This window comes from Elephas maximus, chromosome 19 (assembly GCF_024166365.1).
Source record: "Elephas maximus indicus isolate mEleMax1 chromosome 19, mEleMax1 primary haplotype, whole genome shotgun sequence".
Classification (NCBI taxonomy): domain Eukaryota; kingdom Metazoa; phylum Chordata; class Mammalia; order Proboscidea; family Elephantidae; genus Elephas; species Elephas maximus.
The window spans coordinates 10,114,790-10,141,723 of record NC_064837.1 but is presented as its reverse complement, the minus strand read 5'-3'; the positions used below and the strand labels follow the sequence as shown (position 1 = coordinate 10,141,723).

At 39.6% G+C, this 26,934-nt stretch overlaps 1 protein-coding gene and 1 pseudogene across 3 annotated transcripts in view; one reads left to right on the top strand and one right to left on the bottom strand.

Annotated features, from left to right (window-relative positions):
• Positions 1–22,869, bottom strand: part of LOC126063259 (myosin-8) — a 28,690-nt gene extending 5,821 nt beyond the window's left edge. Inside the window, exons 1-31 of one of the 3 annotated variants that reach the window (XM_049861509.1) lie at positions 22,660–22,869; positions 21,833–21,976; positions 21,595–21,751; positions 19,400–19,427; positions 19,191–19,299; positions 19,003–19,095; positions 18,801–18,864; positions 18,057–18,155; positions 17,862–17,965; positions 17,562–17,700; positions 15,657–15,775; positions 15,420–15,569; positions 13,442–13,612; positions 12,104–12,422; positions 11,938–12,005; positions 9,990–10,077; positions 9,787–9,904; positions 9,309–9,432; positions 9,037–9,173; positions 7,303–7,558; positions 5,199–5,441; positions 4,930–5,106; positions 4,699–4,844; positions 4,525–4,615; positions 4,049–4,438; positions 3,024–3,150; positions 2,483–2,601; positions 2,159–2,355; positions 882–1,065; positions 633–798; positions 410–534 (exon numbers count right to left, since the gene is read on the bottom strand). In XM_049861509.1, coding sequence (XP_049717466.1) covers positions 410–534; positions 633–798; positions 882–1,065; positions 2,159–2,355; positions 2,483–2,601; positions 3,024–3,150; positions 4,049–4,438; positions 4,525–4,615; positions 4,699–4,844; positions 4,930–5,106; positions 5,199–5,441; positions 7,303–7,558; positions 9,037–9,173; positions 9,309–9,432; positions 9,787–9,904; positions 9,990–10,077; positions 11,938–12,005; positions 12,104–12,422; positions 13,442–13,612; positions 15,420–15,569; positions 15,657–15,775; positions 17,562–17,700; positions 17,862–17,965; positions 18,057–18,155; positions 18,801–18,864; positions 19,003–19,095; positions 19,191–19,299; positions 19,400–19,427; positions 21,595–21,751; positions 21,833–21,976; positions 22,660–22,869 — 4,662 coding nt within the window. Of the gene's footprint in view, positions 1–409; positions 535–632; positions 799–881; positions 1,066–2,158; positions 2,356–2,482; positions 2,602–3,023; positions 3,151–4,048; positions 4,439–4,524; positions 4,616–4,698; positions 4,845–4,929; positions 5,107–5,198; positions 5,442–7,302; positions 7,559–9,036; positions 9,174–9,308; positions 9,433–9,786; positions 9,905–9,989; positions 10,078–11,937; positions 12,014–12,103; positions 12,423–13,441; positions 13,613–15,419; positions 15,570–15,656; positions 15,776–17,561; positions 17,701–17,861; positions 17,966–18,056; positions 18,156–18,800; positions 18,865–19,002; positions 19,096–19,190; positions 19,300–19,399; positions 19,428–21,594; positions 21,752–21,832; positions 21,977–22,659 lie in introns of all 3 variants that reach the window. The other 2 variants (XM_049861511.1, XM_049861510.1) reach the window with 2 other exon arrangements.
• Positions 3,516–4,018, top strand: LOC126062554 (60S ribosomal protein L30-like; annotated as a pseudogene).
• Positions 22,870–26,934: the final 4,065 nt, after the last annotated feature.

Here is a 26,934-nt window from a genome sequence, read left to right as displayed (position 1 = left end):
CCAAAATTGCACTGTATATGCAAATTGTGTCTTGTTTTAAAAATTACTCTTTACTGTAAATATTTCCCTATATTAATTAAATTTAATGGCTATGTAAAATGCCATTCTGTGAGTGTTCCATAATTTGCTGATTTCTTGTTTTTGGATTGGACATCATGGTGCTTAAAGCTTTGCCTCTAGTTAAGATTATTTTCTTTGAATGGGTTCTTAGAAATAGAATTAATGGACCAGAGTATTTACATTTTTACAGCTTATGGTAGCTGTTGTCATCTTATCCTTCATAAAGGTTATAGCGTTTAAATTCTCACCAGCTCCATAATCATGTCTCAGTCTCATAGCACCATTGCTCTCTTTCAAGTATTTTCACCAGTTGGCCTTTGATTTTATCCCACAACCTAATAATACATACCTCTGCTTCCTCTAAGGCGGCCTGAATGTCACATTTCTCTTGTTCTACTTGCTTCTTTATTTTCTCCAGCTCATGAATTTGCTTCCCTCCCTCAGCAATCTGCTCAGTGAAGTCAGAAATCTCCTCTGTTGGTGATTAGACAGGGGAAATGTAGTCAGATGTACGGCAAAATGGAAAGGTTCTGCCAGGTCTACATGGGGTAGAGAAATTCAAGAGCTCTCACGTTGCAAGTTCTTATTTTCCCTCTTCAGTGTTTCAAGCTGGTCCAGGGATTCCTCATAGGCATTCTTCACCTTGAACAGCTCAGTGCTGAGAGAGCGGGACTCCTTCTGCGAGGCCTCAAGTTCAGCCTGAGTTTCCTCATACTTCTGTCTCCATTCTGATAGGACCTGAAAAACAATAAATCGTCAGCCTACACAAAGAGAAAGACCAAGTAAAAACATTTACAAGTTTAAACCGGCATCTTGGTCACCTTGTCAAAGTTCCTTTGCTTCTTATCAAGAGCTGCACAGGCAGCATTCGATCTTTCCACATCGAGCATGAGGTCCTCCACTTCATTCTGGAGCCGCTGCTTCGTCTTTTCAAGGGAAGCACATTTGGCGTTCACGGCTTCTACGTGCTCCTCAGCATCCTGCAGACGCTGGGCCAGCTTCTTCCTGATGGATTAGCCAGGCAGTCAAGGAGAGTGTCCAAGAACAGGAGCAATGCTATAACCTCCTTGGCCCCTTTCTATATTCCTGAGTATACAATGGCATATAACATACTGTTTTCAAAACTGTGGCAGCTAGAACTGCTTTCTAGATTGATACACTGCACAACAAGGTTCAAAGTGATGAACAGCTGGGTTCAAGTGCTTGGTATGCTACTGAATTCCTAGAGGCCACCATGGTTGCACCATTGTATGTGTCTTACTACCTTCAGCAATTCAGGATTTTCAGGACTTCTGGTTGAGTATGGTTGTGGAGAAGGGTTAACTCAGTATATCCCATCTCATTCCAAAGAGGATTTGAGGCTAACTAGATGTTTCATTGGGTAAATATATACTGGGCACACTCATCTGTTGTCCCAGACTTTCCACTTCATTTTATATACCTTTCCCCTAGAGAATAATCAGTTTCTTCTAATCGTATAAATTTGTGCCATCTTCAGAGAAGGAAATTAATGGATAAATAAGGACAATTCCTGCAGTTTCAGCAAGGACAGGGGTTTTCCCCTTCCGGGTTCTTGTTTCATTTTGAATTATGTACCAAGTATATATCCTTAAGGTACACAAAAGCCCGTAGCCCTGATGCTGAAAGAACGTCTCCTGTGGTCTATACAGAGACTAAGGGTTTACTTTACGTAGATCAGCCTTGGGCATTTTGTGCAGTATGGTGGCCTCCAACATGAGTTTTAAGAGATGTGTCTGTCTACTGTAATGCTTAAGAAGGTGGGCCCTGGAATCAGAGTGTCTGGTTCCTATCCTAGCTGTACAGTTTATTAGCCATATAACCTTGGGTTAGTTGCTTAACCTCTCATAGCCTCAATTTCCTCATCTGTAAAACAATAACAACATGAATTTGTTTTGAAAACTAAATGAGCTAATATACATATAGTACATGACATGTAGTATGCACTTAGTAAATATTATCCTCTGTTATTACTATTATTTTCTTCCTCATCAACATCATCACAGCTGCTTCTGGAGTTGCTGAGTTGGGCAGCTGAGAGACGATGTCTTTTTCTTCTTCCCGAGTTCATAGCACATACTTGGCCTCCTCCAGCTCCTCTGTACGCTGGATGGCGTCTGTCTCATATTTGGTCCTCCACTGGGCAACCTCACTGTTGGCCTTGGACAGCGCCCTTTGCAGCTCGGCTTTGCCTTCCTGCTCCTCCTCGTACTGTTCCCGCAGCAGGTCACAGTCATGGCGGGAGGACTGCAGGGCATGGGCCAGGGCGTTCTTGGCCTGTAGAAGTACCAGTTCAGTGATTTAAATTCTTTTATTCACTGATCCTTAATTTGCACACCTCAAGCAGAACCGAAATTTACAACTTTCGATTTGATTAGACAAGAAGATCTTTGGTAAAACTCACTTTAGTTTCTTCCTCTAGCTGACGTTTCAGCTCCTCCATCTGCTGAGTGGATGCTTGTTTACTCCTTGAAAGCTGAGAGACTAAAGCATCTTTCTCGTCTAATTGTCGGGAATATTCACCTGAGAATAATCGCAGCAAAGGAATTTGTAAATGGCAAACACACACACACACAAAAGCCTAAAGCATATATATATGTGTGTGTGCATTTATGTATATACATATATGATACATATGTTAGATGCATATATGTGATATATATGTCATATATAGTGTGTATATATGTACATATATATATTTATATACCTTATTTGCTTCTTAATATTGTTATAGAACTGATTAGAACTAGAGTTTAAAAAGCAGGGTTGCCGTAGGGGTGTAATAAGTGGTCTGCTCATTCTTGCTTTTTTTCTTTCTGACTTGCTTGGGAAATTCTGATAGTTTGTTCATCCCCCTCTAAAATGGAAATATTGTTATTTATTCAGGACCCCGGCATCACTTTTGTCTAGTACACAGTGGCAAGACCCAGAGAAGATGTCTTTACCTGCTTCCGTCTGTAAGCGCGCTCTCTTTGCCGTCAGTTCATTGATCAGCCGCTGCTGCTCTTCCTCCTTTATTTTAAGTTCACTCACTTGATCTTCTAGGGTGCGGCACATCTTCTCAAGATTTCCCTATGAGACGTGTGGCAATGAAAGATGAGACACTGAGAGTGCATGAAAAAAAAGTTAAAACTTGATTCCTAGAAGATTTTTAGAGTGAATAAATTTATGTCAAGTGTGAGTAGAAAGTGATGATGTCAACTCTGTGGAAGATGCCAGAATTCTAGCATGGTGAGTGCGCAATGTCTCTAAACTGGTCTTTGTTGGAGACCATTCACTTATTTTCATCATATGGGCAGCTGTTTAAAGTAAATTTTGAAATCATCCTAATGGGTCATACCCAGCATTTAAAGAAGTGAAATAGAGCTTTTCTCCCTCACTGGCCATCTTGGCAGCTACACTTGGTTAGGGGCCCTTCCTGCACCTAAGGCAGGAAGATGGTGTCCACAAAGAAGATGAAAAAGCCGCTGGAGTCGAGCAAATCTAGACGCCAACTCATTATGAAAAGTGGAAAATACATGCTTGGCACAAGTAGGCTCTGAAGATGATCAGGCAAGGCAAGGCGAAACTGGTCATCCTTGCCAACAACATCCTTGCCTTGAGGAAGTCTGAGATAAAGTCCTACGCCATGTTAGCCAAACGGGTGTCCATCACTGCAGTGGCGGTAATACTGAATTGGGCACAGCGTGTGGAAAACAGCACGGAGTATGCACACTGGCTGTCACTGATCCAGGTAATTGCAATATCATTATAAGTATGCTGGCCAAAAGTAAATGGGGCATAGTTTTTCTTAGTAGAACTGGTGAGAGCTTGTTTAAAAAAAAGAAAGAAAGAAATAGAATGGAATATATTAGAGTAGAAAATATTAGGGTAGTGCTATAAACTGCCTGCAAACAATGTTTAATGACAGAGCTCAATGAGTGTTCTTGTAGATTATTAATTACCCTGATTTAGAGACAGTATTGGGTACCTTGGCTTTGGAGATGGCCTCTGCGTTACTGCTAAGGTCATCAATCTCCAGCTTCAGCTCACTCTTCTCCTTCTCCAGCTTCTGTTTGACCCGCTGCAGGTTGTCTATCTGCTCCCCGAGCTCGGCCACGCTGTCCGCGTGCTTCTTCCTCAGGGTGGCCGCCGTGGCCTCATGCTGCAGGGTGGCCTCCTCCAGGTCCCTGCGCATTTTCTGGAACTCAGCCTCCCGCTTCTTGTTCAGCTCAATCTGGGCGGAAGTCGCCCCTCCAGCTTCTTCCAGCCGCTCGCTGATCTCCTCCAGTTCCCGGGAGAGGTCAGAGCGCTGCTTCTCGGCTTTGGCCCGGGAGGCCCGTTCTGCCTCGATTTCCTCCTCCAGCTCCTCAATGCGGGCCTGGGAGTGACACAGGCACATTACTAAGAACTTCACCCACTTTCAGTTTTTCTGGTTTGTGGAGAAGGCAGAGGTAGACAACTCACCTGCAGTTCTTTGATTTTCTTCTGTAGTTGAATTTCTACTGCTTGTTCATCTTCAATTTTGCTTATCAGATTGCTGATTTCAAATTCTTTCCTTTAGACAGAAGAACAAGACATATTAATACCCGTATGAATTGGAAGATGATGTCACATAGAATTCTTTTCTGGAGCTCCTACTTTTTCAGCTTTTCATCAAGTTGCAGTTTGTCATTTTCTATATCCATTGTAGATTCTTGGGCCAGTTTCAGGTCACCCTCCAGTTTCCGCTTTGCTCTTTCTAGGTCCATGCGAACCTTCTTTTCTTGTTCTAAAGACCCTTCAAGCTAATGAAAAAGTAAAATATGTTTAAAATGGAAAATACATTAAAAAAAAATTTTTTTTTCAAAAGGATATTTAAAATGCACTTACGTCATCCACTTGCTGTTCCAGCTTGGTTTTCGCCTTGTTCAGGGTGTTCACTTTGTCCTCCTCTGCCTGCAGGTCATCCAGGGTCTGCTGGTGCACCTCTTGGAGGGCCTTCTTCTCCTTGGTAAGCTTTGCGATGGTCTCATCCAGGCCTGCCATCTCCTCTGTGAGGTTTTTTACCTTGAAAAATCAAGAAAGAAATGATCTCTGTTATAAAGCAGCTCAGTTGGATGGTAGAACCTCTACATAGTATAGTAGAATATGACTCATACCTTATTTTCTGTGGCATATTTCTCCTTTTCAACCTTGGCCAATGTCAGCTCAAGGTCATCTATGTCTTTCTTCAGTTCTGAACATTCATCCTCTAGTTTCCTCTTTTTGGCCGTCAGCTCAGCATTGAGCTCTTCCTCATCCTCGGCTCTCTCTGTCACCTCTTTGATTTTGGCCTCGAGCTGGATTTTGTTTTTAATCAGTTGCTCACACCTCTCCTCTGCGTCAGCCAAGGCATCAGCTTCCTGTGGAGAGAGACATGAAGATATTTAGAGAGATTGGTACTTATCCTGAACTTGTTCTTTGTACAAAATGGTAGCGTTTACTGAATATTGATAAACTTTTCAGTAGGAGTATTAAACATAACTCAACATTACATGGCCTGGAGAAATGTAGCTAATGAGAAGAGAAGTGAGACTATTTACAGCTTTAGAAGCAAACTAGTTTTAAAAAATGCTTAAATTGCTGTGATCAATTGTTTAAAAATACAATGTGTACATGAGCGGAAAGATCTCTAGATAGGGCAAAAGGAAACCTGGGTTCTTGTCCCAATATTGCTTCAAGATATAAGACCTTGGGCAGACTGCTTTCCTTTACTTATTCTCAGCTTCCTCATATGTAAATCAGGGGGTTGAAATAAATCATTGCTAAGAGCTTTTCAGCTGTAAAATTCAAAGATTTTGATTTAGTCAACTGGTTAGTTTTGGTTCTGGCCATTTTTAACCCCCTTCAGATAACTATTTGCTTGATTGACTAAAAAAAGAAAAGCAAAAGAAAGAAAACTGAAATAATTTAATGCCTCTGGATATCTTTCCGTGTAGCATCTTTATGTACTCAAAATCTTCCTGATAGTCCATAAGTAGTGTTATAATTCTGCAAAATTTTCATTTAAAGAATTACCTGTTAGTCTCAAAATTAATTTTAGAATGTATAAGAACATGTAATCCTGAGAAGTTGCATAGTTCAAAAAAGTTTCCACAAATGACTAATTAAAGAAGTCAAATAAAAATCAGTTGAACCACTAATTTCTTAGATTACTTTGGACTGGAGATTTTCTGTAATTTCACAGTGTTCACTTTGTTAATAGCCTAAATTTTTTAAATGTTTACATGGATGCTAATGAGGACTTCCCAGGGGTCCTTTGCTTTTATTTTTAACAGTAAATGCATTCAATAAATATTTACTGACTGATGTTAATAACTCTGGTGAAGCTGATTAAGATGAAGAGGCTATGGTTCTAGAAAAGTGTAACCTTCAGAGAAGTAAAAGCTATCAGAAGGAAAAGTTCAAATAGCTTAAAAATTCAGGAAAACTTACCCCTTTCACAGGTTTCTTGGCATTGTTGGTGTTGGGCGTTTTGAACCAAGGAACTAGGAGGTTGGGTTTGGCTAGAGCTCTGGTGCCAAACCTACCCTCTAAACAGAGGTCTTAAGAACATCAGGCATGTCTCAAAGGAAGGATCACGAAGGGCACATTTTCTGGTAGCTCAGCTCAAGTAAACTCAAGTAAATTTACTGCTAAATTCTTGGGGGTTGTGGGTAGGAGATACTGAGAGAACAAAAGAATACTCTCTTTGTTGAGTCTAAATACAATCTAGTAGACTGGCACTCGGAAAATAGAGTATACTTTAAAGGTTGGGATGAAGCACCCAAGGCAAATTGATAAAACTCAACAGATTTGGGAGACTTGGATTTAAACTCCTTCCTTCATGGCCGTTAAATTTTGTAATAATATTGAATAAATTCTTCAATCTCCCCGTCTCCATTTGTAACTTGGAAATAATTGTGCCTTACTTTCCCTGTAGAAATATTGAAAGATAAGTGAAATACCAAAACAAGCAACTTGAGTTTATTTTTTTTTTCCCAAGGAAAAGACTTTTGTAAGTTCAATGAGTATGTTCCAAAAAAACCATTAGTATGAATGGAAACGGGGAACCGAGGTGGAAAGAGGGAGAGTGCTGACACATTGCGGGGATTGCAGCCAATGTAACCAAACAATTTCTGTATAAATTTTTGCGTGAGAAACTAATTTGCTCTGTAAACTTGCACCTAAAGCGTAATAAACGAAACTGTCAGTAACGGGAAGCATTCGGAATAGAGGACTCACAGATTGGACCTGGAGTTGTAGATCGTTTTTTTCTTTCAAGAGAGTGACCATTTTTTCCTCCAGTTCCTTCCGTTTGGCCTCTGACTTGGCGAGTTCGTCTTTGGTTTTGGCAAACTCCTCCTTCATGGTGGCCATCTCCTTCTCGGTCTCCGCACTCTTCAGCAGGGGCTTGATCTTAAAGAACAGCTTCATCCAGGGCCAGTGCTTGACGTTCATGAAGGCACGGATGTTGTACTGGATGCAGAAAAGGGCTTCCCTGAAAAGCCATACAAATTTCAGTGTCGATTGTTCTGTTAGGTATGTAATTATTATTTACTACACATAGAATCCTTTTAAAGAACACTTCACACACACACACACACACACACACACGTCTAACTCTGTATATGTTATATGCATGATGATACACATAAACACACATACATACTTGCACACTCACACTCATAGTGTCCACACTACACACTCAGTAGTCCACTTTGCTAACTTGATACTCAACAATTCTGTGTTCTCAAGTCCCTGTCAGACTAACAAAGCAGCTGCCTTTAGAGGGTGAATAATTTGACCGTATGAGCAGCAGGTACCATTCTTACGATCGTTATGACAAATGACAACATTAGCGATTTGGGAGTGGGTGTGGCAGCTGTAAGCTGATTGTGCCGCTCCGCCGTCAGCTTACAGGTAGGAACTGTGAAATGGCATAGGTTGCTTTCTGCATTGCCTCACCTAAATTGGGCTATGGTTTATCAGCTCTTCCTGGAAGCCTCTCCCTTTATTTTGATTGCCAATAAGTTATCCACTCTCTACACTTCTCTTGTCAGCTTCTTCAAATATTATCTTGGTTTCTCTCAAATTCTTTCAAGTTCCTCAGTTTTACTTGCACAACTAGATTGGTAACATCTTCAGGGCATTCAGGATGGATTGTGCTCTTCTACTTCCAAAATTTGTTAAATGCAATTTTTAACTAATAATAAAAGATACCCATGCTGCAAATGATAGCAATAGACTGGCAATGTTTGACTATCTGATGGCAATGTGTGTGTCTCTTCAGGCCTGTTAAAATGGAAATTCTGTTTCTGCGGGTCCAATTTTATAAGAACTGCAACTCTCAGAAGCCAGACGCTAAGACAACAAAACATAATGTCGACCCATGGAAAAGACTTGGGAACACTTATAACGCAATACCTAAAGAAGCACAGAGGAGCAAATCGATGCACAGTATGTGTGGAGGGCAAGAGCGTGCAGGAGTACTGGGTGGAGAGCGCAGGGTGAGGTTAATTAGGGAAAGGAGAATGGGAAGTCTTGAATTGGTAAATAGATAAATTAGGATGAGGGGAGAGGATGTGTGCAGATATGAGGCTAGGAGATAGTATATTGTTTAGCCTGGCTGGAAAAGGTTATGTGCTCGGAAATGACAAACGAGCAGGGAAATAGAAAGAGCCTTGAGTCAGGCAGCCATGAACTGAGAAGTGGCACAATGAAGGTAGTGTTTACTGCACATTTTTCCTGCACCTATATGTGAGATGGATGGGAAGGGAGAAATTGGAGGCAGGAGAGAAGTTTTAGAGAAAATCCAGGTGTAAGGGGTTAAGCAAAGGCTGAAGTATTGTAGGGGCAATTTCTGAACTGGGTGGGAGCCATATATTAGGCACAGAATTGCAGAGTTAACGAATGAGGAAAGCTGAGTGTAAGTCCCCAAGGGACCCATAGAATCCTGATCTTCTGTATGGTTGTTACCTTCTTTGCAACATCTTCTGATATTCCACCCTCATTAGGAATCCTCTGCAGACCGCTTGGGTCCTTGTTATAATCTGGGCCAACTTTTCGTCTCTCATTTCTTCCAAGAGACCCAGAAGGCCAGCTTTGAAGAAAACCTGGATGAAGAAAGAGTCACAAATCATCCCCATACTACAGGAGACACAGAAATGGCAGACGGTATTTCGATCAGGTGCAGATAAATAACAGGTCACTATCAGCTGGAATCTACTTGATGGCAATAGGTTTTATACCTTGGTATGTCCAAATTTATACTGGGTGTGATCAATATCAATAGAGGCAAGAAGTTTCTCAGAAGCTTTCTTGCTGTCAATGAACTGTCCCTCTGGAATAGCACTTGCGTTTAAAACCTTGTACCTGTTCAGGTAAACAAAGAAAGAAGGATCAGGATGCCATATGCAAACCAAATGACTTCAAAAAGAGTCATTGATAAAAATCTGACAGAAAAAGTGCAAGTAGAAAATCCAGTGTCCCTTCTGGTCAGATAGGCCACAGTAAATCATACTCTCACTAACGCATGCCTCCTTCCTGTTTTTGAGAAATGCCAGCTCTTGCTCTAGCCTGTTATTCTGCCCTGCTACCAGAAGAATATGTTCTTTGACTTCACCATGTATACTTCATGGGATACATGAAATACAATGAACAGATGAAAATAGTAAGAATGATAAAATATTCATGGCATTTAGTGAAATAAAATAAAGAGAGACTGACCTTTGTTTAAAATCCCCATATAAAATTCTGCTTGGGAATCCTTTCCTGCAGATCCGAATGCCTTCGAGAACACCATTACACCTCAGCTGGTGCAGGACAAGTTCGTGTTCCATGGCCCCTAAAAACATACCAGAATTCTTACTACTGGGTGCTGAATTTTAAAACATGGGCCCATCTGACTATTTCATGCCCTTGCGTCTTACCAGGAGTTTTGGTCTCATTGGGGATGATGCACCGTACGAAGTGGGGGTGAGTGCTCCTCAGATTGGTCATCAGCTTGTTTAAGTTTTCCTAGGAAACCAGATAGAAGGGACTTTACGGGAAAGTTCTACTTCACATTGCTTTTTTATAATTACGTGGAATTAATCTGGGCACTATCTCAGCTATTGGCATAAGAATTTTTGTTGTTACTGTTGTGTGCTGTCCAGTCGATTATGACTCATAGCGACCCTATAGGGTTTCCTAGGCTATAATCTTTAAAATAGTTGAGATTATCTCTAAAGTCTCTTCTATCTCTCTCAGAAGTAATGATTTTTACCATCATATTTCATAGTAACTCAAGTTAGCAAATTTCCCAACTTGCCATTCCTTCCTCAGGCTTATTATTCCCTGGGATCTCTAACCTCTTGTTTTGCTTTGTTTTTGGAAGAGTCTAAAATCATGAGACAACATTCCCTGTGTGGGCAGATCTTGGGTACCTAAGAGCCACAGTCTGAGGCCTATGGGGGGGTGGTTATTCCAGAAAGAGAGTAATGGGCAGAAGATGATGTTTTATTCAACCACAGAAAATTCACATGTAAATATTTCTCAGTATTTCTTAGGTATACTCTTGGAGAAGTCAGAATTTTTTCATATCTCAGTTAACTGTTAGGAAAACAAAACAAGTAAGGTGAATTTCTAATTTTAGAAACATGTACAAGGGCAGTTGATGAAAGATGTCTCTATGATGAGATACTGCAAATTGATACTGAGAGAGAAAAGTAAAAAGGTCAGTTCTCCTGTTTAGGTCATAGGTCACATATGCATTTTAGTTTTAAAAGGAATGAGACTTAGCCATACAAATTCTGATAGAGCAGAATAGACCAGACATTTTCCACACTCCTCTTTGGAAGGGCCAGTTTTTAAGCTACATAGGAAAATCACATGATTTTGCAGTAAAATTATTATTGTTGTTATTTTAATCTCAAGAATTATCTTCTAGCTTAATCATCCATCTAAATCACTAGGCTTGACTTTAGATGATTTCCAGCTCTTGCAAAAAATTAAAGCCACCCTCAGAGGACAAAGATGTGTTTGGTGGAAGCGGGTTCTAACAAGTGTATCTCAGGCTCACTCTCAAAGAGGAACTCAGGACCGTTCTCACAGGTCGACATTAGTGGAATAAGGATACGGCCTTCTGCAGGGACGGCTTCGACCTTCAGCTGTGCTTCTGCAAAAGCCAGCCTCATTACATAATCAGAAAGCTTCTAAGGACGTTTTGGCATTTTTGAATGCCATTGTTTTAGTTTCGACTAGTCGATTCCGACTCATGGTGACCCCATGTGTGCAGAGTAAAACTGCTCCATAGGGTTTCCAAGCAGATTGCCAGGCCTGTCGCCCATGGTGCCTCTGAGTGGGTGTGAACCACCAAACTTTCTTTCCGTTAGTAGTCTAGTGCTTAACTGTTTTTGCCACTCAGGGACTTGACTGAATAGATTAGATAATCATAATAAAGAATAATGGAGCTCCCTAGCTGGCACAAATGGTTTGCTCTTGACTGCTAACCTAAAGGTTGGTGATTCAAACCCACCCAGTGTTGTCATGGAAGATAGGCCTGGCTGCTTCCATTATGATTACAGCCAAGAAAACCCTATGGAGCAGTTCTACCCTGTAACACACGGGGTTGCCATAAGTCAGAATCAACTTGTCAGCAACTACAACAAGAATAACACAGCTGAAATCTACTCAACCCAGGGAAGAGTCGGAAAAAAAAGAATAATGGGAGAAGCATCCTTCCCTACAGGAAAGTATTGCTTTGGTTATACTCTGATGAGAGATGTATTTAAAATGATTTCTATTAACATTCCCTTCCCTCCTAATTTATTCTAAATCCAATAATTATGATAATTCATAGACGCTGACTGGGATTTTCAAATTAAAGTTGTACTTTACCCTGAAAAGGGCTGACACAGTCTGGAAGGAAGAGCCCTTCTTCTTAGCACCTTTCTTTGCACCACCATCTGAGGTGAGAAGAAAACCCATCAGTTAAAGTAGGCTCTTGGAGGCTAATACTTCATGAACGTTCTCTGGGAATAGGTTTAACTCAGGTTGAAGACACGAAAAGTACCTGCTTCAGCACTAGCATATGTGGAAAAGAGACTGGCCAGAGTCTTCATTGCGGACTTCTGGTAGAGCCCAACCACGGTGTCATTCAGGGGGTCCTTGTTCTTGTCTAGCCAGCCGACAATGTTGTAGTCCACGGTGCCAGCATAGTGCACCAGTGAGAAGTGGGCCTCAGCCTTGCCTTTGGTGGGCTTGGGCTTCTGAAAGTTGGCCGACTTGCCCAAATGCTGGTCATACAGCTTGTTCTTGAAGGAAGTGTCTGTGGCCTTGGGAAACATGCACTCCTCTTCCAGGATGGAGAAGATGCCCAGTGGCTGAATTCAGAAAAGTAAGATGTTGGGTTTCAGCCCAGCTTCTCTCAAAGATAGACATGGTGACTGTCATTTGATTGATTTTTGAGGGCCCCCGATTAAATATATTTATGATGTAAACGAGGGTCACAGCTCAAAGAAGTACCTTTGTTATTACTAGAATGATTTTTTTCATGATTCCTTCTCACATCCAATCCATAGTATCATTTTTAATAAAAAGAATGAAGCAAAAAAAAAAAAAATGCCTTTTGCTGTTGAGTTGGTTCCAACTCATAGTGACCCTATAGGACAGAATAGGGTTTCCAAGGAGCAGATGGTGGATTCGAACTGCTGACCTTTTGGTTAGCAGCTGAGTTCTTAATCACTGCCCACCAAGGCTCCATTAAAAGAACAGCAGGATATAAACTCCAAATGTCAGCATGGCATGTGGGAGTTATTTTTTTAAATGGTTATCACACATTTTTCTTATTAAGTGAATTAATCTTTTCTCAAGGTTTTATTTTGCACAAAAATGACTTACTGACTTAGAATAATGTTTACCCCACATGCAAATGGTTTAACAGAATAAATAACCAAAACTTTATTAAGGGTATTTTGTGTCTTAAAGATAGATTAGGAAGAAGCATAAGCAATTTGACTTATGCCTTCTGAACAGATTAACTCTCATATAAGCCTTAAGCATGTTACGAGTACATTAATTTTTTTTTAGAAAAGAGATTTGTTTCTATTGCTGTCATCTTGGATCATAATAGAGATAGGTTTAGAACTAAACCTAATGAGGTAGTTCTTCTAGTGAAGTAGACCATCCCAGTCGAGTTTTCTGTGGTGCTTTAAAATCGGATTTGAGTCAGTGTTAGAACAAAAATGGTTAGAACTAAACTAAATGCTCTCTGATCTCTTTGGTAAATATTGAAAAAAGGAAATCATTTCCAAATAGTAAAGTGTAACTTTTCAACTTTGTTCTGATCGCAAAACTATTTGAGATTACAGAGATACTTCTTTTCTTTGGAAGTTACACAAACCTTCTCGATGAGCTCAATGCAGGCAGCCAGGTCCATCCCGAAGTCAATGAACTCCCACTCGATGCCTTCCTTCTTGTACTCCTCCTGCTCCAACACGAACATGTGGTGGTTGAAAAACTGTTGCAGTTTCTCGTTGGTGAAGTTGATGCACAGCTGCTCCAGGCTGTTGAACTGTACAAAATAGTAGAAATTTCCAACATTACATGGATTATTGTAGCAGTGGAATCTTCATTAATGAAAGAATTTTCTTCCTGAAAAAAACGTGGAATGTAGTAATGAAATACAATTTAAACTAATTATTATTCTTTTAAAAAATCCCAGGAAAGCTAGCAGGTGGCTATCTAAGATGCCTCAGTTGGTCCCAATCCACCTGGAGCAAAGGAGAATGAAAAACACCAAAGACACAAGGAAAACATGAGCACAGGAGACAGAAAGGGCCACATAAACCTGAGATTCCATCAGCCTGAGACCAGAAGAACTAGATGGTGCCTGGCTTCTACCAATGACCGCCCTGACAGGGAACACAACAGAGACCCTTACAGAGCTGGAGAAAAGTGGGGTGCAGAACTCAAATTCTAGTAAAAAGACCAGACTTAATGGTCTGACTGACACTGGAGGGACCCCAGAAGACATGGCCCCTGGACTGTCTGTTAGCCCAAAACTAAAACCATTCCTGAAGCCAACTCTTCAGACAAAGATTAGACTGGACTACAAGACATAAAATGATACTGGTGAGAAGTGTGCTTCTTAGCTCAAGTAGATACAGGAGACTAAGTGGGCAGCTCTTGTCTGGAGGTGAGACGAGAAGACAGAGAGGGACAAGAGCTAGTTGAATGGACACGGCAAGTACAGGATGGAGAGGAGGAGTGTGTTGTCACATTATAGGGAGAGCAACTAGGGTCACATAAAAATGTGTGTATAAGTTTTTGAATGAAAAACTGACTTGAACTGTAAGCTTTTACTTAAAGCACAATAAAAAAATCCAGAAAATATTGATAATTATTAATATGAGCCTTTCTTATGACTTCTGGGCATTATTTATGGGTGCAAGTATCAATTACATAGCAAGAGTTCTGGTAGGAACCCACCTCATTCCATCTCTAAGATTGCATGGGCGATAATGTACATTAAAAGTACATCATGGCCCTGTGAGTTACAGTTCAGATTTAAGGGTTAAGGGAAAAGTATTTATTGGAAAATCTCACTTCTTTTACCGCCCCCCCTCTCCAATTCAAGATAAAGTTCACAGTTTCACCTTTGGTTGTCATATTATTAAGGAAGACTTATCTTAAGACCTTTAACTGCTGCACAAAGTGAAATGAATAGGCTAATTTCTGTTCATGTCAAACATTTGATATCCCTCCTGTCAAGGCTGTGAATGAGAGGCCTGGTATAGTATAGCAGTTGAGATCTGAAAGAGTCTTTGTGATAATTTACTCCATCGTTTTATTGATGGCGAGGCTGATGCCCCAGAGGTGATATGTTTTGTGTAAAATGAACCTGGAAGAAGAGAGACTGTGATCTGTCTTTAGGTTTCATCTTTTGGGCCCTTTCTTCTCCATGGGAGATGCCTTGTGTATGGACCAGATGCTACAGGTATGTGTTCTTGTCCTGGTTTTGTTTATACTGGCTGTGTGATCTTTAGCAAGTGTTTAGATTTTCCTGAGTCTCAGTTTTATTAGCATTTATTCTTTTTTTTTATTATTAGCTATTCCTTCATGGTTTGTTTTGAAGGTTAAGTGAAGTCCCATTTGGATGTACTTGGAATAGTGCTAGAAATGCACTGATTGCTCAATAAATGTTAACTTTTGTTATTTCTTTTACCTCCTAGATATTTTGGAGACAACTCTTATTCTAGGTGCATGTTGGAGAAAGCATTGTGGACACTATAAATGTAAATGAATAATGATAATACCTAGTATATCAAAGCCCTCAATTGCCTCCTTCCCACTTTTCATTTAATATGAAAATAACTCACATCAAAGATCTCGAAGCCAGCAATGTCCAAGACACCAATGAAGTACTGCCGGGGCTGCTTGGTGTCCAGCTGCTGGTTGATGCGGGTCACCATCCACAGAAACATCTTCTCGTAGACGGCTTTGGCCAGGGCACCCACGGCGTTGTACACCTACACAGACAGGGCAGTGTTTGTCGGTGTTATTAAAGACATGTCATGAAGGCCTGGCTTGTGGCTGACTCACTGAAGAGCACTTACCTGCTGCACAGTCTGGCCTTTGGTGACGTACTCATTGCCGACCTTCACCCTGGGGTAGCAGAGGGCTTTGAGCAGGTCAGCGGAGTTCAGATTCTGGAGATAGGCCGCCTTGTCAGCAACTGCAGAGACATAATTCAAGAAATGATGTTTAATGAGGGACAGCCTCTCTAGCCTAATCTTTCCATGTCCTCCAATCCAATTTCTTTATTTTCTAAATAAAAAGCTTCAAATTGTTCTATAGAAGATCAAACGAGATTCTGTATACATTAGAACATGTACTTGCCACTGAAGGGCCGCTCGCATATACTAGCTTTTGGTGTACTACTATTGCAAGTAGCTTTTGGGAAATTTATCAGCAATTAGCATATGTCCAGTGTTTATTGGAATGCTTATTAAGGTGAAGGACATAGTCCTTGCCCTTAAGACACATTAGATGTACTTGGGAGGACAAGATGAATATATCTTAATATTCACTGTTTGAGAGGGATAAAAGAGTATTTGGATTCTTATCTCAGTTTTGCCACTCACGATTTAATTTCACTACACCAGTTTCTTTTCCTGAAAATGTGGTGATTAGACTTTACTGAGTGACCTTTGTGGTTGTTAGTTGTCGTCAAGTCAGTTCTGACTCATGGTGACCTTGTGTGTAACAGAATGAGATCCTGCCCTATCTTAGCCATCTTCATGATCATTTGTGTGCTGGAGTCCACTGTTCAGGCTCTTGTGTCAGTCCATGTCATCAGTGAGTGGGGTAACCTCTACAGAGTTCCTTTCTAAAATTCTGTCAATGACTATAATATAAATATAAATATAAATATAAATATAAATATAAATATAAATATAAATATAAATATAAATATAAATATAAATATAAATATAAATATAAATATAAATATAAATATAAATATAAATATAAATATAAATATAAATAAATACAATATAAATATAATGCTACATGTCAGGGACAAATGTAACTCTCAAAAGTTTAGAGTAGGGAGAGAGAATGTCAAGCTGGCATCGTCCGGAGAGGTTTCAAAGAGCAGACAACTTTAGCTTTCCATGGTAGATGCTGTCATCGCATGCTCTTTCCCTAGGTAGAATATATGATTTTCCTTTTTCAATTGCTTTTATCTTATTTGCTGCGTACATTGTTTACAGGTCTATATGCAGACAACAGACACTTATATACAGGTGTTCTAGGGGCATCCTCTGCCAAGAGTCCTGTTCTGGGCAGATCCTATACTGCTAGATACTAGGTTTTTCTAGCTAGTGCTAAAACGGACCAGTATACAATGTTATCCTAGGTGCCTCTCCACCGTTCCCAACGAAAAGTGGGGACACTATTCCATCTCATTCTGTCTCCAGTTATCTGGCCCTACGCTGTGCTTTTTAGCTATCTCCTTAAAATTTCTGTTAGAGTTCATTTTAACATATCTGTGCTGGGTAGCAATGACGAAGATATGGGAATGCGAGGAATGGAATGGAGTGAAGGAGACACGCAATGTGATTTCCCTAGACTCACAATTCCTACGGAAGACAGTGGGCTCTATAGCCTCTTCGGGAACACCATGGATGGATAGATGGATGGATGAATGGGTGGGTGGCTAAACAGATGTGTCTGTAGGTGGACGGATAGCTGTGAATCTATTTCTGTATGAACATTTTCTAAATAGAATATGGGGAGAGACTGCTGGAGTGATAAAATTAAAGAGAGAATTTTTGTTCGCATTTTATGTGTTGTTTTTTGTTGCATTTACTTTGTAGTCCCTGTGTGTGTGTGTGTGTGTGTGTGTGTGCCCTTTATCACCTGAGCTACAAAGGAGATGTAGTGTTTAGAACAGGCTTTTTTTTTTTTTTTTTTGCCATATTCTATGATTCAAATTCAGACAGAGGGTCATTTGATACCTTCAGTGCCATCTGGCTCAGCTTGCTCCTCACGTTGCTTTTGTTTGAATTTCATGTTCCCATAATGCATTACTGCCCCTGTGAGCTTATAGATGGACACTTTCTCTTCAGGAGTAAACCCCAAGATGTCAATGGCGCTCTGCCGGGAGAGACGATAAGACAAAAGTTAGAGTTGAAGAGACTAACTTCTTTAGGAGAATTTATACTGTATCCTAAGGTAACCACACCTACAGTGGGTTGCTATTGTCATCCCCGTACATAATGGATTTTTTTTTTGAAGTATGTGTGTGTGTGGCTTACATCAGTGGCTATCAACTCCTCTTGATCATCAATGCTGGGGACTGTGATCTCTCCCTGACTGACGAAGGCGTAGTCATATGGGTTGGTGGTGATCAGGAGCATTTCTGGGTACAGAGAATTTAGGGTATATGTTTTACGTTAGAAACTGTTAATAAAAATATTAATTTCCATCTGCAAATTTAAGTTCGTTCTTACCAATTAGATCTGGCTTCTTATTGGAAGTGATCTGATAAAAAATATGGTAGCTTCTTTCTGCCTTTAGCTGGAAAGTAACTCTTGACTTTTCTAGGAGATCTGAAAAGAGAGAAAAAAGATACTAAGTTAGAAAAAACATCAGTAAATGAATCTCAGCATCTTTGGCCCAAATTGGTGCCACTGAGATTTCATCATGATCATTGATCCCCTTGGTGCTACGTATTACAATTGCAGATATATATGGCAATTGCCCATGGTTCTCACCATCTAAGAGCAGAGATTAAAGCGTACCTGCTCTAGGGCAAATTAACTTTTCACATGGAGGACCAGTGACCTCTGTATTATACTTGATCTCTGATATCCCCTCCCTGTTGGTTTGCTTTCAACTCACTCTGATAACATCTACCAAGGCTCAGATCAAGAGCAAATCACAGAGATGTTTTGTGAACCCATCAGTAATCCATGATAACTTAGAGGTAGCCCTCATATTTGTCCTGGGGGTGGGGGGAATCATCATTGCTTCTGAGTCAGGAATTGCTCTAGAATGTGCTACAGAACCATCCATCTGAGACTGAGGCCATTGGAGCACGCAACGGATATGCATAAGTCTGACATTACCCCACAGGCAATGCTGGCAGCAGGCCAGTGTTTTACAGGCTTCATGCACAGCAAGTCTTGCAAAATATCGCTGCATGTGAAATCGCTAGTTTCCCCAGTTTGAATTTCAGGGGTTCTGTTACTCACATGTTTCGATATCAGCAGAAGCCAGCTTCCCGGTAGTACCGAAGTGGATTCTAATGAATTTACCCTTGAAAAGAGACAGACTATTCAGAATATGTAGAAAAAAATGAAGCACACAAGACAGATGCAGTTGAAATAGTAATTCAGACATGGCTTCTCTGGCACTCAAGGACAGAGAAGACCCCTCTGTGAACAAGAGACTTACAAAGCGAGAAGAGTTGTCATTCCTCACGGTCTTGGCGTTGCCAAAGGCCTCCAGTAGGGGGTTGGCACTGATGATTTGATCTTCCAGAGTCCCCTGCAAGGAAAGAGCAGTCCTCACATCTGGGGCTTCGGACTTCCTGAGAGCCCTCCCAGCATCTGGATTCCAACCGTAATAGCTTTCAGACCCACCTGCATTTTGCCAGGTTCCTCCTTCTTTTTCTCCCCAGTAACTGCAATTGTTGCAAAGTACTGGATGACACGCTTGGTGTTCACAGTCTTCCCTGCCCCGGATTCTCCGCTGTCAAAGAGAAACCAGAGCAGAGGTCAAAACGATAACCCACATTGTCAACATGAAAAACAGTCACCCCAAACCAGAGCAGTAAGACAAAATTACGTACGTGATCAGGATGGACTGGTTCTCACGATCTGTGAAAGAAAAATCAAGACCATCAGTTAAAAAAAGAAGCACATTCAATATGAAGATTATTTAATCAGTTCAGGTGAAACACGGCATGTTTGTTTTAAATTTTTGAAGATGTCGCCCAGGAGTTTGGTTTTGTGTTTAGCGTCCAAAGTAACCACTTGACTCTCGAAGTAAAATTTGTGAACGTGAAAGGCAAAGAATTATTGATTTTTTTTGTATTTTATTTTTAAAGCCTTCATTATGGAAAATTTCAAGCATGTACAAGGATAGAATAATAAAATGAGTTCCCATGTACCCATCATGTAAGGTCAACAATTATTAATATATGGGCGATTTTATTTCCTCTATATCCCATCCCAATTCCATTGGATTATTTTAAAGAAAACTCCAGAAATATAATTTCATATGTAAATACTTCAGTAAGAATCATACAATTTTGAAGTTATAAGGAATCTTAGAATATGCTTGCTAACTCTTTCATTTAACAGATGAAAAATCGGCTTTTCTGATACTAACTACATAACCTGTTAAAGCCGGAGATATTGAGATCTTTTAACTTTCAGTTTATATATTTTTCTGCTATCTGGCCTTCTCCTAGTTCTTTTTTTTTTAATTAACAATAATATTTTATGAGTTTTTGGTGAAGGTTCCTCCCAGCTGTTGATATCATTAACTTGACTGCTGGTAATACTAAGGAAATTGATCTAGAATTGTGATCGTTTATGTTTATTTAATTTTATTTTCCTTTTAGTCTTATATACATTTCTAAATAACAGAAAACAAATGTCACTAGTTATGTGATTGACATATTGGTACTACACCAAATTGCTTATTTGTTAAATCTCTATTTCTATACTGATAGATGATAGATTTTAGAGAATTATAAAATTCTAGTCAGAGAAATAGATACAGTCTGGATTTCATTAAATGTAGATACAGATTATAGAGAATTCAGAGAAGTAGATAGCAATTTTGTATCATAACCAGACTGATTTATTTTCCAGTATAAGGAAAATCATGAAAGATCAGATTGCATCTAATGGGAGCACAGATTTAAAAAAAAGTTACGGTCTCTTTTGGGAATGTAAAATAACATTACCAGGTCAAGTGCCCCTGGTTTACGTGATTTTATATGAAACTGATGTTTACAAGCCATAAGAAACCTTGAATTTGGAGCAGCTCCAATGCCTGGAGAATGGGAATTTTGGTGAGAGGTGCATGTACGTGCACAGTAATGTAAATGCAGTGGTGAATTTTAAGACCTCTGAAAAAAGTCAGCTTTTGGGTAATTTCTGTTGACTAGCCAAAGCACAGTTATTGGCATGGAATACTTGTAGAACTGCTGGCCAGTTCGTAATGGAAAGATTTCTATTTTATCATTTTCTCTGTCTCTCCTTCTTGAAAAGACAATTTAAAAACAAACGAACAAAAAACAAAACCCCGCAGTGAGTTTCCAGAGCCTTATGGAACAAAACGAATTTAGAACATTTCCAAAGGCAATATGTTTGGTGAGAGAAAAGGCTTCGGTGCTGTATTTGGAGACTATAACGGTATGAAGCGATTTGTTTATGCTTTGATAAGGCAGGAAAAACAGACTTGGATACCATTAAAAAATATTTTCAAAGAAAGGATTTTTTTTTTTTTAAAGTTCCATTCTATTAGGAAAATGCTTCAAAAACTTTGGGAGGAAAAATCAGAGCTCAGTCTTTACTCATTCTGCCACCAAAGACTGGTAACATTAGAGTGTCATTTAAAGTTACAGGATAAGAGTTCACAGCATTTTCCAGTTATACTTGACAACTGTCTTCCTTGATTGCTGTGTATCTGGATATTTTAAAAAATCTATCTGAGCTTTTTTTCTACCCAAACTGGAAAGTAAAAATATGGGAAAACAATAACTTTACAGAGACCCGTTATCATTTCAGCTAGACTAGCTGTGCTAGTCGTCCAGATCACTTAACTCAAGGAGCTTCCCTTTGCTCATCTGTAACATGGCAATGGCTGTTGGGAAGAATAGATGACAATCACAGCTCAGAAGGTTCTTTGAAAACAGTGAAGCCACTTGTGACAGGAATGTGTTATTATAGTCAAGGCCCTGACAAGGTCTGTTTGTTCATTAAGGATTCTGTTTACACATTTCTCTAAATAGATGATGCATCAGTCACTCACCAGTCAGCATGAACTGATAGGCGTTGTCAGAGATGGAGAAGATGTGGGGCGGGGCCTCCTGGCGCTTCTTGCCTCGGTAGGCCGTCACCACCTCGGGGTTATACACCGGCAGCCACTTGTAGGGGTTGACGGTGACACAGAAGAGGCCTGAGTAGGTCTGGGAAAATCAGAAAATTCATCATTGGATCTTGTTTGTACTCAAGACTAAACGGAAAGAAAGAAATTTAAGGAAACTTACGTAGATCATCCAGGCTGCATAGCGCTCTTTGAGGTTGTACAGCACTCCAGGCTCGTGCAGATGGGTCATCATGGCCATGTCCTCAATCTTGTCATATTTGGGAGGGTTCATGGGGAACACCTGGTCTTCCCTGACAGTTAGAGTCTGGCGAGTAAAGATTCCGGTTTGTATTAATGATTGGAGGTCGGGTTTATGTTTGCATGTCTGTTTTAGTTATAAAACCACAGTTATAGACACCTTCCATACTTTATTCAGTGTCCTCTAAGTAAAGGCATGGAAATATATTCATTTCAGAGTTTGGTGCTAAGAAAATGTGTTTCATATGTTGAGCTATTTTATTACTTAAAAAAAATTTTTTTCTCCCATGTTCTTTCCCCCATCTTAAATTTATTCATCATTTTATATCTTTTTACTTAGGTTGAAAGTTTTTATTTTTCCTTGCTATTTTTTTATTTATTATAAGAAACTTCAAGTTTTGGGGAAAAACATTATTTAACGAAGTAAATAACTCGAAGTTTCTTCTGATAGGAGAATCTAGTTTTTACTTCTTTGAAGTTTTGGGATTTAGACTAGGAAGTGGGGAACTGAAGGGAAATGGTGAAGGGTGAGACTAATGGGGTAAAGTCCTTTGGGGGGTTGGGAAGGGGAAAAATGAGGTTACTGTGGAGAATTTCTTCTGCCTTCCAAATCTGATGTCTGTAAGTTAACCAGGAAAGTGTTTGTATGGGCGGTAAACTTAGAGATTCCCAACAAGTAAGGCTTCCACTCATGAATCGAGGAGACAGAGAAGTAAAACAGGAATATTTCCTCCTTCTCTTTTTACTTACGGCTCCCCTTTCAGTCTTTACAGTGACTTTCCCGCCTTCCTTGCTCTGCACAGCGCTCTTCACGTAGGACTCCTTGGGCTCCACGACGAAGACAGATATTTTAGCATCAAAAGGCTTGTTTTGCGCCTCAATCCGCTCCCTTTCTGATTTTCGCAGGTAAGGAGCAGCTTCGCCAAAAATGGCCATCTCAGTGTCTGAACTCCCGCTCATGGCTGAGATTTATTTAGCAGATGGTTCTGCCTTGGGGGAAAAAGATCCGGGGGAAGAAGGAGGAATAGAAATCATAAGTCAGACAGGCGAGTTAGTGTATGAAATAACAGGAACGATGAATATCCTTAGCCTGGGCTGTAACTGTTCTCCCAGTCAGTCATTCACCAGTGCTCTAAGGTAACCTAAAGGATTTAGTTTGGAATGAGACTGTAATTTGAAGCTTCACTTTTAGGACCTTGCAAATTTCCTTTGTACATAATATATCTTGATTCTCAGGGCTAGGGTACCTACAATTGAATTAAAATGGAATCCTTGCACACTTTTAATCTCTAAAATGTAACAATAGCTGTAGCTAAAACTGTTAATAAATTAGTTACAGTATTTAATCCCCACTTCTCCTTCTGCATAATGTTTGCATCTACCATGTGCGAGGACAGTCACACAGTTAGGAAGGAAAGTCTGTCTTGTGCAAATGAAGGCTGAGATTTTCAGAGCTATCAAAAACAGCTTTTCCTTTTAGATGCCCATTTTCTCTCATAAGCCAATTTTTTTTAACATCTACTTTATATTGATATTTGGTGTTATATCTCCTCCACAAACTCGATGCCATCGAGTCGATTCCGACTCATCTCGACTATAGGACAGAGAAGAACTGCCCCATAGAGTTTCTAAGGGGCATCTGGTGGATTTGAACTGCTGACCTTTTGGTTAGCAGCCGTAGCACTTAACCACTTATATCTCTCAGTCTGTCATTAAAATAATAACATTAAATTTTTAGCACTTCGGATTTTTTGTCATCTGGCTTGTTGCTGAGAGACTTAGCGTTGCCTTAATTCCAGAATCCCTTTTGATGCTTTCCTTTCCACAGGAGACATTTCATCTGTCTGTTAGCAGATCTAACTGTAGAAAACCAAAGCTTCAGCATGAAGACGGCCCTTTTCACATAAATTCCAAGGGCTTCTTTTCTTTCCATTCATAAAAAGAAAAGAAAAGAAAAATTATCACTTGCATGTAAACCATTGTTGTCTGGTTGACAGACGTGCCCCTGTAACGTTGGCATGTTAGACTGGTTGAGTTTTTCCTTTATTTTCAGATAGTAAATTACTTGGGGGAAGAGCCAGTACTTAGCACATTGTTGGTTTAATACTTGTGACTTTTTAAGCAATCCATAGCAAATCTTTCTAACAACAAATAACAGCAAATAATCAAAAACTCGCTAAAATATTATGGTTTTAACAAGATGTGTGTGTTTACATTTTTAGATAAAAAATTTTCCAAGATGTTTAAAAAAATGTATCCAATATTTTTCAGTAGAGGGAGGTTAGTATGGAATAGTCTATTGTGCCTGGACAATTTTCTAATGCAGCTGAGAACTCTCTGTCACAGTTCCTTCTGTCCTAAATGGTCCCTTAATCCTGCAACTCAGACGAGATAGCCTCTGGGAATAAGGCATTCTGAAACAACGGTTTTCCAGCATTTATAGGCATTTACTCAGAAACACCGTCTACTTATATAACTGTGAAAACATGGAAATGGCTTGTAAATGAGAACTGTTCACCACTTCATTGCACTAAATATCCTCTGTCATCACTAAATTAATGAAGCCCAGCCTTACCTCTGAAGTTGTAGGTGAAAACACAGATTCAAAAGTGTCCAACACTGTAAACAACAAATATCTTAATTAGCGAAGTTCCAAGATAATAGAGTTACAGAATTAAAATCTCCCTGGCTTACAGCTTGGCTTTATGGAAATAAAAGTCAAAGCTGAGAGGAAGAGTTTCATGCTCGGAGAGATAGGTTTGGGCCAGCTCTTTCTGCCCCCCTTGCAAAAGTGTTTCAAGTCCCAAGGTCCCCATCACTCACCTCTGGGTTCTCGGTGGAGATAAGGCACCAAAGTCAGTCATACTTATATAGGAACTAATGTGCTGAGGCGCAGCCACGTCCTCTTTGTTAGGGCACGACATTTGGCAACATGAACCCTCAGCATAATGTGTTCTGGCATTTGGCATGTTTGGATATAATTAGAAGTATTCATATCATTTTGAGTATGCGAACCAATCTCCTATAAATACTTTGTTAGGGGCCAATCTGCCGGCAGAGTGCTTTCTAGTGTGCTGGGAAGGTAATCCCTGACAGTGCTTGGTGGGGCCTCTGAGTACATTAATAAGAGCTATATTCGATTTGGCAGACTCTTTCAAGCATGGCTGTGGTAACCCAATGATGAGACACTCAGCGACTCATTGCTGTCAGGGCCCTGACCACGGTTCTTTTTTTCTTGCTGCAGGAACCCACACTGCGCTCCCTTGGGCCACTGCCAAGGTTCACCCTTGGAGTCTGAGCTGGGGCAGCGGAGTCACTGTGAGAGCACCAGCTACACTCAGTCTCCACCATGGGGCCAGTGCCCACACGCCCAACACTGAAAAAATTATGTATTCATTGTATAAACAATACAAATACAGGTAAGCAAAGAGGAAAATACCTGCGATCTCAATATCAGGAGATGAGCTATAAACGTGTAAGTGGGAATCATACTACACTGTATCACATGCTTATAGTCTGCTTTAAAGAGATTTTATACGCCGTATATATGTCATAGGTAATTTTCCATACCATTAATGTAATTTAACCCTTATTCTTTAAACAAATTGCATTATGATCCTTCTTTTTAAATTAAAATGTTTCCTTTTTTAAAGGTCAGGTATATTGAGGTATTACATACAGCAAAATTCACCCTTTTTAGGTGACAGTTGTATGTTTTTTAATCTTTAAACTTTGCATACAATAAAATTCACCTTTGCTGGTGTTTAGTCCTCTGAGTTTTTACCCATGCATCGATTCTTATAATGGCCACCATAGACAGAGTGCAGAGCAATTCCAGTTCTGTGAGTTTGGATAAATGTGCAATTGTGTAATTTCTTACATTTTATTTACATGCATAGTTAGAGCCTTACACATTAAGCTAAAATTCCCTTTTGATGAATATGCATAATACAGGTACCCTCCCTTCTCTCCAGAAGTAACCATTGATCAGTTTGGTATATAATATTTGAGATCTTTTCTATGCATACACACATATATATTTTCTAGGAAAATAAGATTAATGAAACTGGCTTACAAAAATTGGCCCATATTGTTCAAAATGTAGATAGTATAGTTTACATATTTACCGACTTGCTTTTTTAATTCTCTCCTATTGGATCATTTTTGCATATTAGTACATGAATAATAATATAGAAAAATTTCAAATGTATACCAAAGTAGGGGGGATAAGATAACGAACCCAATGGACTCATCACCCAGCATTAATAATTATCGCTACACGGTCAGTCTCGTCTCATCTGTAGCCTTACCCATTCCCTCCATCCTTGGATTACTTTGATATTATTCATTTAAAAGTCACTGTGTAGAAATTCCATGTGTTCTGGATTTGTAATCATTCCTCTGTTATAGAGCTTGCAAAAGGTTTCCTGGTCTAATAGTTATCTTAACTCTGCTATGGCATCTTGGCTTTTAGAAGTTTTAAATTTTTATGTAGTCAAAATTATAAATTTTTTCTTTATATTTTTGCTTTTTGTGTGTATTGTGAAAGAAGACTTTTCCTAACTCAAGGACTCGGGGTCATAAATATATTCTTCTGTACTTTTAATATAATGATTTATTTTTTAATCTTGAAGTTTATAACCCAGCTGTATAGGTTTTTCTGTGTGAATGGTATAGGTAGAAATTGATTTCTATTTTATTCTTCTATTGACAGATAATTTTCCCAGCAGTACTTAATAGGCCAACATTCCCCCTTATTTGAAATGCCAGGTTTGCCATGCCACTAAATGTGTGTGTAAATGTGATCTGTTTGTAGATTCCATATTTTGTACCATATTTCTCTATCAGTAGCACATATGTTGTGATATCTAGTAGGGCAAATTTTACCTCATTTTTTTTCAAAGATGTCATGACAATTCTTGCACACTATGAATTTTAGAATCAGTTTTTTAGATTATATGGAAAATACTGTTGCAATTTTGATTTGGATTAAATTGAATAATGGGTTAACAAATGGTTAATTTG